Source organism: Podarcis raffonei, chromosome 2 (genome assembly GCF_027172205.1).
Source record: "Podarcis raffonei isolate rPodRaf1 chromosome 2, rPodRaf1.pri, whole genome shotgun sequence".
Classification (NCBI taxonomy): domain Eukaryota; kingdom Metazoa; phylum Chordata; class Lepidosauria; order Squamata; family Lacertidae; genus Podarcis; species Podarcis raffonei.
In genome coordinates this window covers 119815436-119834512 of record NC_070603.1, presented here as the reverse complement: position 1 = coordinate 119834512, position 19077 = coordinate 119815436, and the positions used below count along the sequence as shown (strand labels likewise).

General features: G+C 43.1%; 1 protein-coding gene across 1 annotated transcript; it reads right to left on the bottom strand.

Moving 5' to 3' along the window:
* Positions 1 to 9492: 9492 nt before the first annotated feature.
* On the bottom strand, positions 9493 to 18788 carry LOC128408818 (vomeronasal type-2 receptor 26-like). The gene is made up of 6 exons (XM_053378840.1): positions 18586 to 18788; positions 16144 to 16441; positions 14699 to 15490; positions 12333 to 12560; positions 11036 to 11162; positions 9493 to 10397 (listed from the first exon to the last, which is right to left on the bottom strand). Exons 1-6 carry the CDS (start codon positions 18786 to 18788, stop codon positions 9493 to 9495), a joined length of 2553 nt encoding a protein of 850 aa, XP_053234815.1.
* Positions 18789 to 19077: the final 289 nt, after the last annotated feature.

The window sequence follows — 19077 nt, the reverse complement described above, 5'->3', positions numbered from 1 at the left end:
AGCTGTGGCCCGTTCCTTAAATGCTGCATATTTGTCCAGATCTAAGTGGACGTTGAAGGACAGTCTGGAAGTTCAAAGGCTGCAGCCATGGCAGGTATTTCCTTTCCCATCACAGACATCTCTGCCAAATATGGTGTTCCAGAATTATCATCTTTGAGAAGGTCTGAGAACTTGGGGAATGTAGTGGGTTAAGTTTATCAAACTGCTTTTTGAAGTGCCCTGAATTGGATCCTCTTTGTGACCTCCATACACAAAAGTCCCTCAGAGGACACTGCCCCTCTGGTAATGGACTCCAATCCCTCCCCTTTGGCTGCAGTGTCCCATTTGGACAAGACCCCCTAATCCCCAATGCAAGAATTCCCTTTGGCAAGAGAGGTGGTGTTGCAGGCTCCCTCTCACCATATGGCAGCGGTTTTCAACCAGTGAGCTGTGGCTCCCTTGGGTGCCTTGGGTGGTTGTCAGGGGAGCTGCGGGCAACACCAGTCGTTTTATTAAGGAAGCAGAGCAGAAAACAAGCAGAGACTTCTGAGAGATGCTCCACTTTAGCAAACAGTTGCTCAGACTGTCTTGCACCTCCCACTTCCCCACATTCCCTCTGCGTCAGGCCCCTCCCTCTGTCTATGGGGAGCCCCTAGGGACCCTTTCTGTTTCTGCCTGGCTCCCTGCTCTGTGATATGCATCAGACACCTTGTTTTGGGACGGGGGGTGGGCTGATGGACTCTGTGGTGTAGCTGCCATGTCTGATTCCTGTCTGTGCTCTGTGCTGGGGCACCTGCTTGTTCCCCCCATTTCCTCATCCTCCAAGCTCCTAGTCTCTAGGTAAAGGTAAAGGTAAAGGACCCCTGACAGTTAAGTCCAGTCGTGAATGACTCTGGGGTTGCGGCGCTCATCTTGCTTTACTGGCCAAGGGAGCCGACATTTATCCGCAGACAGTTTTTCTGCGTCATGTGGCCAGCATGACTAAGCCGCTTCTGGCGAACCAGAGCAGCGCACGGAAACGCCGTTGACCTTCCCGCCAGAGCAGTACCTATTTATCTACTTGCACTTTGACGTGCTTTCGAACTGCGTCCCTAAACAAATATACCCTGCATAAATTTCCATGTAAAAAGCTGAAGGTAAAGGACCTCTGGACAGTTAAGTCTAGTCAAAGGCGACTATATGGTTGTGGTGCTCCTTTCGCTTTCGGGCCGAGAGAGCAGGCGTTTGTCCACAGACAGCTTTCCAGGTCACGTGGCCAGCAGGACTAAACCGCTTCTGGTGCAATGGGACACCGTGACGGAAACCAGATCACACGGAAACACTGTTTATTTTCCCGCCGCAGTGGTACCTATTTATCTACTTGCACCAGCGTGCTTTCTAACTGCTAGGTTGGCAGGAGCTGGGACAGAGCAGCGGGGATTTGTTTGTTTTTTTAAAGATATTTATTGAAATTTTCCACTTTAATACATTAAAAAAAATCAAAAAACAAAAAACAAAAAAAGGTAAAAACACATAAAGTTTACAATCCTTATTTTTCTATAACATATTTCCCTGACTTCCCCACACCTCCCCTTCTTATATTCCAATTCAAATTGTTAGTTCAGCAAGTTCTTATCCCCAATTTTTAACCTTTTTCTGTTTAGTTCATTTTAAAAAAGCCAATTTTACCTTATAAACATCAATATTTATACATCAATTCTCATTCTTAAAACTTTTTTCTAAAGTCAACCCAAATTCCCTTCCACGACTTCCCCAATTTTCATACAAATAGCAAAACAAAATAAAAGCAAAAACAGATTGTAATTATGCACCCTTTGGATCCCCAAACTCCACCCCCCCTTTCCCGGTTTCAATCCCCAACAAATGTCCATCAGTCTTGATCTACTATCAGCCTGGAGATCTCACGTCCGAGGCTCTTAATTCTCTCTCAATTCCTCTCTCCCGTTTTTTTTGATAGTCCTTAATATTAAACACCAGATCTCGGAGAAGCTGTAGCCAAATGGGATCCATATTTCTTCCAGCCAGACCTCCATACTTAAAAGTGGAGCCCGAATCTTGTTTCTTACTCCTTTCAAGTTCAAATGTCCCCAAAGCTCCAACTTCCGCCTTAATCAGATTTGTAATCCTTGGATCTTCATATCTCCACATAAGGAGATCTCTCCATTCTTCAATCTCCAATTCAAACCAGATTTTCAACATCAAGTTCTTATTTTCCCTTGTAGCCATCATGTCAGGCCTCTGGCTCTCCTTTGTCATCTGCAGCATTACAGCTCCTCCTTCCTTTTCCTCAGGAACAACATATATCTCTTTCTCCACACTCTCGAAGTTCTCAAGTTTCTCTTCTTGTCCAGCTGCATAAACTTCCTGAGTCAAGTCCTTATCAAATTCAATGAATTTATTTACTGTTAAGTCCAGAGTTGCAACATTTGTAGCCAAAACATCAATTTGGCCTTGTAACTTTCCCAAGAGAACAAAAACTCTGTCCAATTTAGCTTGTATTTTCCCTCCTTCAGCCATTCTTGTAATGTCCCAAAACCCCCTCTAGAGGGATTTTGGTTAATTAATATTCCTTCCAGTTCAAATCCAAAAGTCAAGTTAGTTTGTATCAGTTCTTCCTTATTTTCAACAAATTATAACCAAATTGTAACAAATATAACCAGCAGAGACAACAGAAACAAAGTTCTCTTTTTCAGCCTTGACAGCTAATTTGACAGCTGTCAAACTCTTCAATACCTCTTCAACAGGCTCTCTCGTGGATCACTCCCGGGTCCGGGGGGGTGGCATTTTAGCTCCCAAAATTAGCTCTTATCCTCCAGTAAAATTACTTATACTGCCAAATCGTGAAATTAATGTCTTTTATCCAATAAACAAGAAAAAATTCTCTCGACCTTAGTTAGCTGATCCTTGCTTAAAATTATTTACAAGACGGGGAGACGGACTTCCTGTTTGCGCCTTCCCCGATCGTGCCTAATTCAAAAAATAATATTTTTTTTTCTCTTTGTAAATCCAATTTCCGTACTACTCACGGGTTGTTGCTTTTAAAGTCCAATTGTTCACAAAAAGAAGTCAGCGCTCTCCGACCATGGCATGCGACTTCACTCCGCAGGAGAAGCAGTCGACTCTCAGCACCGCGCCGCTCACCCCGTCCCCCGTTCCGAAGCCTTTAAAAAGGCTCCTTCACGGGTCGGGGGGGCGCAAATGGTGCCCGCCGAGTCACCAAGTTCACAGGCTTCACCGCCTGTGATTTCTGAGGGTCCCTGCGTCGCCGCCGCGGCAGGACCCAACTCCTGCGGAGCCGATTCCCTCCGGAACTCGGAGGGAATCCGCCATTAGCCGATGGCGCTAACCCGGAAGTTAGAGCAGCGGGGATTTGAACCGCCCGACCTTCCAACTGGTAAGCCTAAGAGGCTCAGTGGTTTAGACCACAGTGCCAGCTGCATCCCTATAAATTTCAGTGTAGCCCACACTCAAAGCTACTTGAGTCTGCACCTAGATCAAAGTCAGAGGAGAGACAGGGATTGAAAGGTCAGAGTCGGATAGCCATTGTTGTTTCCCATATTCCAAACACTGCCCTTTTCTCTGCCATTCTAGCTCCACCCTTTCCTGGGAAATGCCCAGTTTTACAATTCTTCCATGGACGGGGTGTATTTGGATGAGAATGGGGAAGTGGGAGCCGACTGGGACATCGTGAACTGGGTGCTGTTTCCCAATTGGACCAACCTTAGAGTGAGGTTTGGGAGCATCAAGAGACAGGGATCTTCAGACCTAAAGTGCACCATTGATGCAGATGTGTTGCCCAAAAGGCTCAACAAGGTGGGAGATACCGTCTATTGCATTTTATCTAATCTCTAATCATGGTCTCCTGCTGCGTGTGGGGCTGCCTTCAAATGCCTGTCAACATCAGCTTTGAACATTTTGGCAACCTAACTTGGAATCTCTGTCAAGCTGTGCATATGTAGGAGTCAACTGTTCTGGAGTGCAATTTCCAGGGGCTTGCTTATTTTAGTAATTAGATGACTTGGCCAAGGGTTTCCCCAGCCATTACCATATTTAAATTGTCATGAACCCACATGCATTCATACTCACACTAAAGAGAGGTTTAGCCTGTCAGCATCAACATTCAGTATTTTGACAGTCTAGGACACACTAAAGAGAGGATTAGGGTCTTTCGCTGGAGTCCTGACATGGGCTTGTTATGAATACATGTCCACCTTTATCTTAAAGCCCACAAGAAGTTCTCGCACCAAAGGAATAAACAAAGTTGGGTTTATTATATGGAACAGAAGTGACAGATATTCACTTCTGTTCCACATATATGGATATTTTTGAATGATTCAGGCAACAAAATTACACTTTAAGCAGGCAGCAACTCACAAAAAAGATAAACACCTCGATCTAAACGGCAACCTAACAATTTTGAAAAAGCCTGTAGGAAAGTGAGCTTGGCAATTTCCTCACAGAAACCCACACTAAAGAGCAAGGAACAATGGAACTGGAAGAGTATAACTGTCCTTAAGCATCTGTATGTTGGTCCTTGAGTATTCTGGATAAGTTCTGTTGGAGATTGTAGTGCCAACTGACTACTAGCAGAGCCAACTGCTAAAAAGATATCAGTCTGTACCTGTGCAAGTTTCTTGGTGAGGTTGATGGACTTCCATTTCATACCTATTGCAGTCGTTAAGAGTCGTCAACAGGCTCATCACAGCTATCTGCCAATCACCCATTCCCACCACCCTTCTGAGTAATACCCTTCCCCACCTTCTCACTATATAGAGGGATCTGGCAACTTCTGTTTCAGTGTATCTGAAGAAGTGTGCATGCACACGAAAGCTCATACCAAGAACTAACTTAGTTGGTCTTTAAGGTGCTACTGGAAGGAAAAAATTTTTTTGTTTTAACTACGCAATTGTTATGGTCTTTTCAGCCTTATGCTTAGTTGCAAGTGAGAATCCTGGGCCTTCCCAAGCCTCTGTCTCATTCCCATGGGGGGGGGGGGAAATAGAGGACTAACACAATTTCTTTGCTGCTTGCTGCTTAGACCTTGCCTCCTTCCAAGTGTGTGGAAAGTTGCAGCCCTGGATTGGTCAAACGTGTTCAGGAAGGAATGCCACTCTGCTGCTATGATTGCGTTCCCTGTGCAGAAGGGACCATCTCCACTCAGGAAGGTGGGTGACGCCAGCAGAAAGGGCTGCCCTTGAGGAAGAGGAAATCGCTTCATTCCAATATACAGGGGGAAATTTAGAACTGATGATAACTCCAGTACCGATTGGAGAAGTGGGCCCACATTAACAAAATTAATTTCAATAAGGGGGGGAAATATAAGGTTCTGCACTTTGGCATGAATAACCAGCTGTACAGATATAAGATGGGGAACACCTGGCTTGCCATTAGTACACATGAAAAGGATCTAGGGGTTTTAGTAGATCAGTAGCTTAACAGGAGTCAATAGTGTGATGCATAAGCAAAAACAGCTCATGCTGTTCTAGGCTGCATCAACAGAAGTCTAGCGTCCAGATTAAGGAAAATAATAGCAATGCTCCATTCTAACTTGGTCAGACCCCACCTGGAATATTGTGTCCAGTTAAAATATGGGTGTTAAAATATAAAAAGGGTGTTAAAATATAAAAAGGATATGGAGAAGCAGGAACATGTGCAGAATAGGCCGACCCAGACAATAATGGCTCTGGAAACGAAGCCTTATGAGGAACGGTTGAGGGAGTTGGGTCTGTTTAACCTGGATAAGAGGAAAGTGAAAGGAGATGTGATTGCCAACCTCTTCTTTTTAAAATATGTCTTTATTGATTTTTCAATATCGGTCCAATAGCAGCATCATTAAAAGAATACCAATTTCATCAAATTTGTACAATTTTTAATGCCAATGATTCCAATCTCAAATTATACAATTTAATCAAACTGGCCTTCTGCATGCTAGATTTGATGGCTTCATTTTTCCACCTTTTTAATGTGTTCCAAAAGTTTAATAATATCCATTACATTACATTCAAAAATAATAATCCTTTATATAACAGGTATAATCTTGTGATTTCATTCATGTTGGTATATTAGGTAATTTAAAAGTTTTAAGTGAGGAACTCTAACTGTAATCCCTGTTCCTTCCTGTGTGGGACAGTTAGTTTTCTGTGATGTTTTCCTGTCCATATATGGTGTTATATTCTTCATTCCTACAACTGTTGATGGTTCCCATCAACCCTCGGGAGAAGGGAGTTATGTCACAGTTTCCAAAAGTCACTGCATCACTTCATCCCATGATTTGGCTTCCAGTAAACAAGCCAGTTTCACTATTTTCCAGCCTAGGAGGAACGGTCTGAATCCAGACTGCAAATAGTTAATCCAAAAGCTTCTATTTCCGCAGCTGGTAGACTCCTTTCTTCCCTGCCGCTGATTTGTGGCCAGTTGTCCTTATATCAAACACATTCCTTGGTGGAAAATGGAGGTTAGGGAGGACTTTTCTCCATTGTCATTGAATTGTCATCGCGCCACTCCTTGGTGTGTGGAGTGCCTCAGGGTGCGATTCTCTCCCTGATGCTTTTTAACATCTTTATGCGCCCCCTCGCCCAGCTTGTCCGGAGTTTTGGGCTGGGTTGCCATCAGTATGCCGATGACACCCAACTCTATCTGTTGATGGATGGCCATCTTGACAGCCCCAGATGCACTGGCCAGATGTCTGGAAGCTGTGGCTGGATGGTTACGTGGGAGCCGGTTGAAGTTAAATCCTTTGAAGACAGAGATCCTCTGGCTGGGACGGGGCGATATGGGATTGAGGGGGCAACTCCCATCTCTTGCGGGGGTGCAATTAGTGCCAGCATCGTCCGTTAAGAGTTTGGGTGTAATCATCGATACCTCCCTCTCTATGGAGGCGCAGATTACAGCTATAACAAAGGCGGCATTTTTTCATCTCCGCCAAGCTAAGCAGTTGGCTCCTTACCTCTGTCGCCCTGACCTAGCCACTGTGATCCACATGACGGTCACCTCCAGACTGGATTATTGTAACTCACTCTACGTGGGGCTGCCCTTGAGACTGACCCAGAAACTCCAGCGGGTGCAGAATGCCGCGGCGAGACTCCTTACAGGGTCTTCGCTGCGAGATCACATTCATCCAGTACTATACCAGCTGCACTGGCTCCTGGTGGAGTACAGGATCAGGTTTAAGGTGCTGGTTTTAACCTTTAAAGCCCTATACGGCCTAGGACCCTCGTACCTACGGGACCGCCTCTCCTGGTATGTCCCACAGAGAAATTTACGGTCTGCAAATAAAAACATCCTGAAGATCCCAGGCCACAGAGAGGCTAGGCTGGCCTCAACTAGAGCCAGGGCTTTTTCGGCTGCGGCTCCAATCTGGTGGAACGCTCTGTCACAAGAGACTAGGGCCCTGCGGGACTTGACATCTTTCCGCAGGGCCTGCAAGACAGAGCTGTTCCACCAGGCCCTTGGTCAGGGCGCAGCCTGACCCCCTCCTCTGGCAATCTGCACAGAATTTTGCTTAATGGTTGCCATCAATTTGATTTTAATTTGATTTTAATTAATTTTATAATGAATGTTTTTAGAATGTTGGATTATTTTGATTGTTGTTAGCCGCCCTGAGCCCAACTTCGGCTGGGGAGGGCGGGATATAAATAATTTTATTATTATTATTATTATTATTATTATTATTATTATTATTATTATATTTTCAAAGCATAGCGTTCCCCCCCTTTCCCTCTCAGTTCCTTTCTGTCACACATGCAGCTCCAGTTTTGTTACATTCCATATTTATATTCGATTTTCTTCCTTGTACAGATTTTTTTAAAAAACAACACTTGCATTTCAGGGAGGGTTGCCATTAAATAAATTTAGAGAAAAACTTTGATATAAGCAAACTGTGGTTTCCCCTCCCTCCATCATCTCTTTGACCGAATGAAACCGCCTCTCAATCCAAACCTTTTAAATCCTGGTAGATGGGTTCATTTTTGCAGTTTCTTATATCATCATCTCTAGCACATGCCTGTAGTTTACTCCAATTAAAAAAGCCAATTAGCAGGATAACCTGTGCTTCCAGGCACAGGATCGGGGGGTCACGGCAGCCGGGTTGCTCCATAAACCCAGTGCCTTTGCCTGTCTTCGCATTCCATGGGGAAGCGAGTGCCAGACTGCCAGGCAAACTGCGGGTGAGAGCCAGGTTCCTCTTCCAACCGTAGAGGAATGCAGAAAATGCAATTCAGCCATCATTCTCTGATTATCTCCATCTGTCTTTCTCCACAGTGTTGAGAGAGACATCCATCCCCTGGCGCACAAGAAACAGGAAGCCTGTTATAGCAATCCTCAAATATCTAAAGGGCTGTCACATTGTTTTCTCCTGTTCCAGTGGGTAGGACCCGAACCAATGTCTTCAAGTTACAAGAAAGGAGATTCTGACTAAACATGAGGAAAAACTCCCTCTGAAAATGATGGACTCTCATCCTTGGTGGTTATTAAGCAGATGTTGGATGGCCTCTGCCCTGGATGCTTTAGTTAAGATTCCTGCATTGCAAGGGGGTGGATTAGATGACCCTTAGGTTATACTCCCCCCACTGTTTTCCTCACCAATGGATGGCATACCAGTTACCTCAAGTGGTCCATTATCATTGACATTATTGCATATATTTATATGTTCTTCTAGTGGGAACTACTTTGGTATCACTGTCTTCAAATGCAGTACAGAGGATATATGGTTGATTTAATGCTTGTTTGTTCCAGATGCCCAACATTGCACCAGGTGTCCAGTAGATCAACATCCAAACAAGGCCAGAGATCAATGTCTGGCCAAGACTATCACCTTCCTGGCTTATGAAGAATATTTGGGGGTTCTCCTGGCTTCCTTGACCATCATTTTAACCCTAACTGCAGCCTTTGTACTAGGAATATTCATTAAGTATAACGAAACTCCCATAGTCAAAGCCAATAACAGGGACCTCTCTTATTTCCTCCTTGTTTCCCTTTTGCTTTCCTTTTTGTCCTCTTTCCTTTTTATTGGTCAGCCAAGGAAAGCCACCTGCCTTCTCCGACAAATGGCCTTCAGCATCATCTTCTCAATTGCCATCTCTTCTGTGTTGGCAAAAACCATCACTGTGGTGCTAGCCTTCCTGGCCACAAAGCCAGGAAACACGATGAGGAGATGGCTGGGGAAGAGTCTGGCCAACTCCATTGTCATTTCCTGTTCCAGTATCCAAGTTGCCATCTGCGCCATCTGGCTGGGAATCTTTCCACCCTTCCCAGAATCTGACATTGTGAACCTCTGGAAAATATGAGGAAGCATAAAGACTAGTATGGTTGGTCAATAAAATAGCGGGATGAGCCTGTGATGAAACAATGTAAAATGTTACGCCCAAAAAATGTATAGCCATTGCAGAGCTATTATGAATTCATTTTCAACATTCATGATTTCTGTGACAGGAAGAAAGATTTAAATTTAAGAAGCTACATTTGCAAGGCAAGTATGTCTTTTTCATCATTGCTGTGGTGGACAACAAGAGTAATTTAAGAATCAGCTTTTGTTGTCAGATGCTCCTTTGTGTTCAGATCAGGCCTCAGTACAATTATGTAGCACTTGGGAAAGAAGATGCAGCCCAGAAGCCCAGCGCTAGAGGCCAAAATAGAGAAGATCTGCACGGCCACCATGTATTTTCCCTTTGTGCTCAGGTAGGAGGGCACAAAGGAGACCCAAACACTGCAGAAGACCAGCATGCTGAAGGTAATCAGCTTTGCTTCATTGAAGGCCCCAGGCAGCTTCCTAGCTAGAAAAGCCGCAGTGAAACAGATGGAGGCCAGGAAGCCCATGTAGCCAAGGGCAGCGTAAAACATGGCAACAGACCCTTCATTGCATTGCAGGATGATCTCTCCAGTCTGGGAGCTCATGTCAGACTCTGGGAAGGGTGGAGAGATTCCCAGCCAGATGGTGCAGATGGCAACTTGGACACTGGAACAGGAAATGACAATGGAGTTGGCCAGACTCTTCCCCAGCCATCTCCTCATCGTGTTTCCTGGCTTTGTGGCCAGGAAGGCCAGCACCACAGTGGTGGTTTTTGCCAACACAGAAGAGATGGCAACCAAGAAGATGATGCTGAAGGCCATTTGTCGGAGAAAACAGGTGGCTTTCCTTGGCCTGCCAATGAAGAGGAAGGAGGACAGAAAGGAAAGCAGGAGGGAGTTGAGGAGGATATAGGAGAGGTTCCGGTTGTTGGCTTTGACTATGGGAGTTTCTCGGAATATAATGAATATTCCAAGCACAACACATGTTGTTAAGGATAAGATTAGGGCAAAGGAAGCTAGGAAGATCCCTAAAGGTTCTTCATATGCCAGGAAGTTGATAGTCTTGTGGAGACATTGATCTCTGTCCTTGCTTGGATGCTGATCTTCTGGACACCTGGTGCAATGCTCTGCATCTGGAAAGAACACAAGGAATATCAACTTTACTGTACTGCTTTTCATTAACAAAAAGTAATACCAAAGTGGTCTCCAATGAAAGAAAGCATAACTACATTCAATAAAAATCATTGCATATAACCAGGGAGAGCATTTATTGGTATTAATAATATTACGGGACAATGAAAACCTGAGGCAACTGGTATATCGTCAATTGGTGGTAAAAAAACTGGGGAGAGGATTCCGCATACTAAGTGAACCACAATGCAGGAGGACCTCACTAATATTTCTGACAGGAATAAAATAATGATAAACCATGGTGACCCATTTCCTCAAAGGATGTCAATGTTAGGATTAGGGTCCTAAAATATTTGTGTCTGATAATCACCCCAGAGTTCATGGTGCCTCTTTGCCAAGTCTGACTAACAGTAAAAGTGCTGTCAAATTCCCACATCTCAGGATTTTCTCCCACTCTGTGTAGGCTTCTAATTGTCATTCAATGTGTCAATACCGCATATATGAACACCCAATGGGGAAAATGCCCAGTTGTATTGTAGCAGTGCATCTGTTCAAAAACTCCCCTTTAATAGACTCTGGACACCAGAAAGGTCCTTTGTCCTCTTCCCCAAGGGCAGGTCTTTCTGCTGGTGTCACCCACCTTCCTGAGTGGCCATTGTTCCTTCCGCACAGGGAACGCAGTCATAGCAGCAGAGCAGCATTCCTTTCTGAACTACCTTGAAGAATCCAGGCTGGCAACTTTCCACACACTTGGAAGTAGGCAGGGGCTGAGCATAAAGGGGCATCAAGGAAAATGCGTTAAGGCTGATGTGTTAAGGATGATAGCAATGTATTACTTAATTAATTATCTTTGACCACATTTATATACTGCTTGATTGCAGGAAAACCTCTCATGAGAATGTTTCCCTGTTTGATCCAAGCCCTAGTTCCTTCTGCTTCCTTTCCCCTGTTGCTCAGCTCTGTTTCAGTTTCCCCTCTTGTACATGATAAAGTTTCATGATCACTGTATTTATCAGAGGAAGCTGATAAGGGCCATAGTGACCCAAGTGGAACCTTCTGTTGCTTTGGCCAAAGTTTCAAAGTGGGCATGATTGAGAACCACAGCTTTCAAACCTACTGCCACCCAGTAGGTTGTCCCACCAGCTATTTTCCACTACATTATATTTCATAATAAGATTGAGTTTTAAAAAACCATATTTACACAAACATATTTGATCAGGAGGGAGGCATCACAAAGCCTTTTAGCATCACAGCATTCTTGCAGAAGACATACAGGAGCACCGTAAAACCATTTTAGGAAATAATGCTTTTTTTTTAAAGGGGTGGTAGGTGCCACATAGAATTTGGGGGAAGGAGGTCCTGATATTAGCTGCCCCTGGTAGAAAAAATAATTAACTGGTAAAGTGGTTCCTCTCCCTACAACCTGTGTTTGAACAGGAGCTGGGACAGTATTTTCTAAAAATATTTTTTCATTCACTAAAAGGGTTAGAAAAGGATCTAAGTGCAAAAGTTGAGGGATGGTTAAATTTCCTTGGAAGCGTTCAGATTAGGAGGCCATCTCTTCTAGCAAACAAATCTTTCAACATTTTTCTGGAAGTTGTTCCATAGAACATGGATTTACAGGAGCATTTCAGGAAATATTCCAGCACTGAGGCTGCTATAAGCCACATTCTCCTACAGATTTTAGATTCTTATGATTTAAATATGGCAGGGGATGGGGAAAACCAGTGATCACCTCTTCTAGTTACCAAAATAAGCAACCACCTTGAAATTGCACTCCCATAGTAGCTGATTCATACATATACAGAATTTCAAAGGGACCCACAGGGATCTTCAAGAAATGCAGACAGCATTTGAAGGCAGTGCAACACAAAACATGGGAACATGATTGGAACTTATCGGATGGGAAATCTAATAAAATAAGTTATTTCCCCCACCTGGTTGTGCCATTTGGGGGACACAGTGGCATTCTGGTCGATGTTGCACTTTAGGTCCAGGGATCTCTGTCTCTTGATGCTCCCAATCCTCTCTCTAAGGATGGACTGATTGGGAAACACCACCCAGTTCACAATGTCCAAGTCAGCTGCCAGTTCCCCGTTCTCATCCAAATACACTCCGTCCATTGAAGAATTGTAAAACAGGGCATCTCCCAGGAAAGAGTGGAGCTAGAATGGCAGAGAAAAGGGCCACATATAGAATAGGGGAAACAACACTGACTATTCAACTCTGCACATTTCATGCTTGGATCTGCTCTCATTTGGGATTGGCTACAGAGTGTCAGGGACTGGTTGGGCAATTTGGTGGGAAGCACCAGCCAGGGAACCCCCAGGGGAGGAAGGCTTAGAGCCAGGGGATTGGTGGTGGGACACTGAGGAGAGGTCAGAGGAAGAAGACTGCAATGAGGGGCTGGATGCTGAAGGGGCAACAGGGTTTAGTGAGCAGGGGGAGTTGGTGACGGGAGCAGTTCAAACACTGAGACTGAAGCAGAAGAGAGGGGTCCGGAGGCTGCTGGAGAACCCAAGGACTGTTTGGAAATGATAGGGACAGAGGTATCTAAATTGTACAGAAACTGATTTATGTCTGTAACTACAGCAGCTACTCTCCTAAAAAAGAAATGAAGCAGAAGTCCCTGCAAAGGAAGAATGGATACAAAATATAATGGAATATGCAGAAATGGCGAAAGTTACCAGACGAATAAGAAATCATGATAAACTTTTTATAACAGAATTTTGAAATGGTTTACTGAATATTTTCAGATTAATTGCAAACATCTAAAAACATTGACAGGATTATTGTAATAGCCTGCAGATTCATAAGAATATATATTTAAAGTAGATAATTAAATGAGCAAATTAAATGACTTTGGATATGCAGATGATATAAAAAAGTAAATTTAAGGAACCGGAGAAAGAGGGGGGAGGAAGTCCAACTTTGCAATATTAAAATGATTGTAAAACTAATGAAATGTATAAATTAGAAAAGTATAAATAAAAGTATAAAAAAGAAGAAAAGACCGATTGGGAAGTGCTGCTGAGTTTTCTTGAATAAATAGTTAAGAACTGCCTGCCTCTGTGTTCTGAGCTGCATGTGACTCCAGTCTGGCACCAAAAGTTGTATAATGAAGGTGCCAGACAAACCTTCCTGGAGACAGCATTCTCCAAACTGGGAGCTACTGCAGAAAATGCACATTCTTGTGTTGCCGCCCTCCAGACTCCTCATGAAGGAGGCACATGAAGAAAGTCCTCAGACGATGACTGCAGTTATTATTTGCTCTGTCTAAAAAAAAAATTTCAAGATACAGTATATAAAAATTTACTTTAATGTATATTAATGGGATCAGAAAACAAATACGCCACAAATATGACGAATGTCCCCATATATATATTGTAATGAGAAGACGAGTTACTCAGGCACTTAATACAGGCTCCAGCAACACACTGCAAGGCAAAGAGGAGGTTCAGCCAGTGATGGGAACTGTTACCAGAGAAACTACCATCTGAGAGGAGGTAAATGGGTCCAATTCAGGGCACTTCACAAAGGGGTTTGCAAAACTTCACCTCCCCAATACATTCCCAGACAATCTTCAAGGCAACCATTCAGGAATTGTACAACTGATTGTTGTGTTTGGTAGTGATGTCTGTGAATGAAGAGAATGAAGAGGGTGGAACAGAGAGCAGAGGTGCCTTAGAAAGGGCAGAAGGCAGGTCCCTTCTGTTCTGGCAACTGCCCTATAGGGGCCACACTGATTGGGAGGTGCTGCTGAGTTGTATGCCGTTTTCTTGAATAAACTTCCTGCCTCTGCATATTAATGGAATCAGAATATAAATAAGCCAGAAATATGACAATTGTACACATGTATTAAACTCTATCGTAATGAGAACATGAGTTGCTCAGGCACTTAATACAGGCTCCAGCAACACACATAATCTTTGGACAAAGGATAGAGCTCAGTGGAGCTCAGCTGGTGCCGAAATATCACAATAAACAGGAGGGAAGAAGGCTATGGGAGAGAGAGCCTGTGCAATGCCATCTTTCCTGCCCCAGGGAATTCTTATGTAGGAGGTGGGGGGTCAAATGGGCCACTGCAAGGCAAAGAAGAGGTTAAGCCAGTAGTAGGAACTGTTACCAGAGAGACTATCATCTGAGAGGAGATGAAAAGGATCCAATTCAGGGCACTTCACAAAGGGGTTTGCAAAATCTCACCTCCCCACTACATTCCTCAAGTTCTCCAAGACTACCATTCTGGAATTGTACAATTGATTGTCACGTTTGGCAAAGATGTCAGTGATGGGAAAGGAAATACCTGCCATGGCTGTAGCCTTTGAACTTGCAGACTGTCCTTCAACCTCCATTTAGATCTGGAGGAATACACAGCATTTAAGGAACGCGCCACAGCTTGGACAGTGTTGTAAATCCTGTAGCTGTTTAGAGAAAAGAGTCTTTCCAGATATTCTTGGGGCAGAATCTCCAGTTCCTCTCTTTCTCTGCATCTTGTCCAGCTTTTCACTGACAATGTATGCTCTGTATAGGAACAAGTAAAAGCTTCCTCCCAAAACTGCTGAAGTGCAAAGTAAAAGGCATCAATATTATCATATTTTGCCAATTTATTTGTCCCAATAGAGAATGAAAGAATACTGTGGAAACGACTGTGGGTTAATTCTACACTCAAATCCCACATAGATGTTGTGATCAAGACTTCCCCTGCAGTGGATTTGCCCTGCAATTCAAATATTATTTCTGCAAGTTTTATTCCCATCAAGAAATAAGTAGTTTCTACATAATAAAAAAATACATGGACTTGTCCCCACCTTTCTAATTGAGGAATTTTGAGTCTCAAACTTAATCCATTCAATTGTGGAATGGTAACTGAGATGGCAACACAAATGCCACTCTCTTCAAGCACAGGTGTCAATGTCTTCATGAACTTCTCTCCGTTTTCAGTGTCTGGAGCAATGAGACCAATGAACGTCCATCTGAAGTGATGGAGCAACTTGACAATCGCTGGGTACAGGGCCTCTTCTTTGGGGACCGTCCGATAGAAAAAGGGGAACTGCCTCTTGTCATTCAGAACATGCGAGCCAAAAGCATAGCTGACCTGGCAAGAAAAGAACTGTTGGCTTGCAATGTTTGGGATCAAAGCCGAAATAATTCTTACCCCCAATAACATATATCTGTTTTGTAAAGACACACTTTTTTGCCCAAACTTTCCTTGGCACATAAGACTCGATCCCATTTTTATGTATTTCCTCAGTTCCTGTTTTCATCTTTTTAAATATGCTTTTATCCTTCTAATTTAATCGTATTATACAATACATATGTTTCAACAATTTTGTTACTGTTTTGTATTGTGGACTGCTGAAAGGTTTTTTATTTATTGAGTGAGTTATAAATGTTTTCAATTAATAAACAAAATATCACGGTTTCTCTCAGGGGAAACTTAGCTGCTTTATCCCATTTTTATTGGCATGGCCACTAGTACAAGTGAAGTTCCCTTCCTTCCCATTTTATATGCACAGGCGCACACACACACACACAAACACACACACACACACACATCAACATTTGACACAAATGGAAGGGAGGAAAGACAGGTTGTATCAACAAGAGCACAGCAATTCATCTGACCATTCCTTATCTCCTTTCTTCAATCCCTTGACCTCCTATGTCTTCCTCATTCTGAGTTGACACTACCCAACACTTACATGGCTGAGAACCTCAGTCAGATGATCCCACCATCTCCATTCCTACCTGTGGCATTTTATAGATGCTCAACATGCTTGAAACCTGGATGGAGTTCTCAGAGTCAGAGTCAGCCCCTTCCAGAACAGCAATCAAGTTATTCTGTCCTCCACAGTTGTAGTTTGGAACATTCGCCTGTCTAGAAGAGACCAGGTCTACCAAAGCTTCATACGTCATCCTTCCATGAAAAAAGGTCTCATAGATATTGTAGCCCAGAGTGATGTTGGGCAAGAGCCTGGGATCCTGGTTGATCTCTTGAATGGCAAAGGAGAAGGACAGGGGCACCCAGTACCTTGATCTTCCTTTCCTGCAAAAATGCACATATCAGGTCCTATCCTCCAGCATTCAGTGAATATATCACTTCCAACTCTTGCTTTTTTTGGACAAGCTTCTAAGGATAATATAAAGTCCTGGATCCAATTTCTAGAATTTAATCATGCCAACACTGATCCAGATTCAGGAGTTTTCAGCCAATCCCCACTTTATGATGCTTGAGTGGTGGGAAAGCCTTGTTCAATCACTACCCATTGTTTTTCCCTTGGAAAACAAAACTAAAGTAGAGGGAATTTTTCATGATGGAATTAGACATGCAGAGACTTTCAAAGAACCATAGGAGATAAAAGGTTTTTAGGAAAAGAGGGTACCTTCTCTCATATGTGGTGGTCTTGTTGGGTGGTAAAAGCTTACTGTGAAATGATATATAATGAGGTAAAGAAAATGTATAAAAAAACCTTTGTTAAAAAACCAGAAGCTTTTCCGTTTGGTATAATAGGTGAAGAGATACTGTAAGAAGATAAAAGACTCTTTATGTCTGCAACGACTGCAGCAAGAATGCTTCTAGCCCATAGATGGAAGGAGGGAGACATGCTGACCAGAGAAGAATGCCATACTAAATTGATGGAGTACGCAGAAATGGCGAGACTGATGGGAAAGATCAGAAAGCAGGAAGATCAAGTATTTCTTAAAAGAATGGAATCAATTTTCAATAAAATTAAAAGACCACTGTAAGCAGTTAAAATCATTGGCAGGCATACAATGGCACTGGTAATGTGAAACAAACTTTGGTAACTATGGATACATAACAGATAGATAATGGTAAAAGAGGCAGAAAGAGATAAAAGAATACATTTTCTTTGACTATGGAACCCATGGGAGGAGGGAAGGAGGGACGAAGGTTTGAAAGAACCTATTATTTTAATGTTTTGAAATGTTGTAAGTTAAAATGTATAAAATTATGTAAAACCAATAAAAATTCATTTTAAAAAGGAAAGGACTTTTAAAAGGCTTATTAAATGACATGGAACATCTATTGCTCTCTCTTCCCTCCTTGTGCTCTTGATGTTCTCTGTGGGGTCCTCTGTGTGTGTGGTTCTCTTCACTTGATTTGAAATCAGTGATAACAACAGTTTATGCTGTAAATCCTAGGGTTCATCACAGCTTTAGACACAAATAACCCCACCCTAGAATTTCCAGGTTAATAAAACAAAATCATTAAGTTTTAAAAAGCAAAAATGTGCCTTGTCTGTGTCTGAGTGATGTACTTTCAAAGCAGCATTGTCCTTCTTTGCATTCATATTGTTGCTTAAGATGCACCCAAGTTTTCTTCACTGAAAGGAAGTTCCTGGAATTTTGCTACATTTTTTTGAACAAATTGTATATATATATATATATATATATATATATATATATATATATACAGGCTGAAGTTTAGTAGAAGTCTGACAGCATTAGCCCTCTGGCTGATCTTGCTCCACCATTCATTTTTGGAGGTAGGGGCCCAGGTCCTTCAACATCCCCCTTGAAACCCAAGAGCTTTCTGACCCTTTCCTCAACCTGTTTCCAGAACTACAATTTGCAGCTTCCTGGCAGAAATTCTGTTCTTGGTGGTGGAGGAAACTCAGCTCCTTTCCCTTCCACAGGAGCCCATCCATGGACAGAGCTCAGCTTAGCAAAAGCAGCAGGGGTGGGCAAGTCTGCCAGAGAAATGAAGGTGACATTTCTGTAGTTTCCCCATTTTCATGGTTTCCTATTTTTACTTTGTAGTGTCGTAAGATTGGAGGGTTCCTTTGGAACATACCTTTTCAAACCTTCCCTACCTGTGGTTTGTTGTTGGATGCAAATAATCAGTACACATGCGCAATAGAAAGTAAATAGAAAAATAATCAGACTGAATGCTCAATATAGAGGAAATCCGGAAGATATTTACAACGGTTTCCTTCAGATATTTCAGGCTACCATGTTCCTGAAGTTTGTAGTAGATTTGGTCGCAATTTAGGGTAATGGACAGCAAAGAGCAGCAATGCAGAAGGTGCCCTGGCCTTTTCCACTTGCGAAGCCAAGAATGAAGCCCTTTAGCCACAGGCCTCTGAGTAGGAGAGAGCCTGGGAATTGGGACTCATGCATTTGGTAGCTAAAGGAACATCTCTAACCCCATTCCATAAAATGACTTACTGTCTAAAGCTGGTAGAGGGAGACTCCTTGAAAGTGTGTGGAATAAATATAGCCATTGTGGCAGAGATGACCCCACCAATGAGGTGGTCTCCTTGTCTGGAATAACTGAATGGGTCTAGCTCATCTCTCTCCAGAGTCAAGGGGCATTTCACCTTCACTCCACATTCCACATAAGGCAGCAGCAGCAGCAGCAGCAATCCCATTCTGGAACAGCTCCCTTCCTTGTGACTGCTCATCTCAGAGAATTACTTGATGAAGCCAAACTCTTTTGCTTTCCTAATGTGGATGGAGCTTCAGATTTGAAGGGGATAGAAGTCAACCTCACACCTTCATTGTCCAATTCACCTGACCTAAATTCCTACCCAAACTCTCATTGGAACAAAAGGCATTTATACCCCAGTCTTTTCCAAATGCAAGATGTTGCCTCATATTGCTCTTGATTCTCATGTTTACTTCAGTGCACACAACTGCGATCCGTGGAGAAGTCTCTGG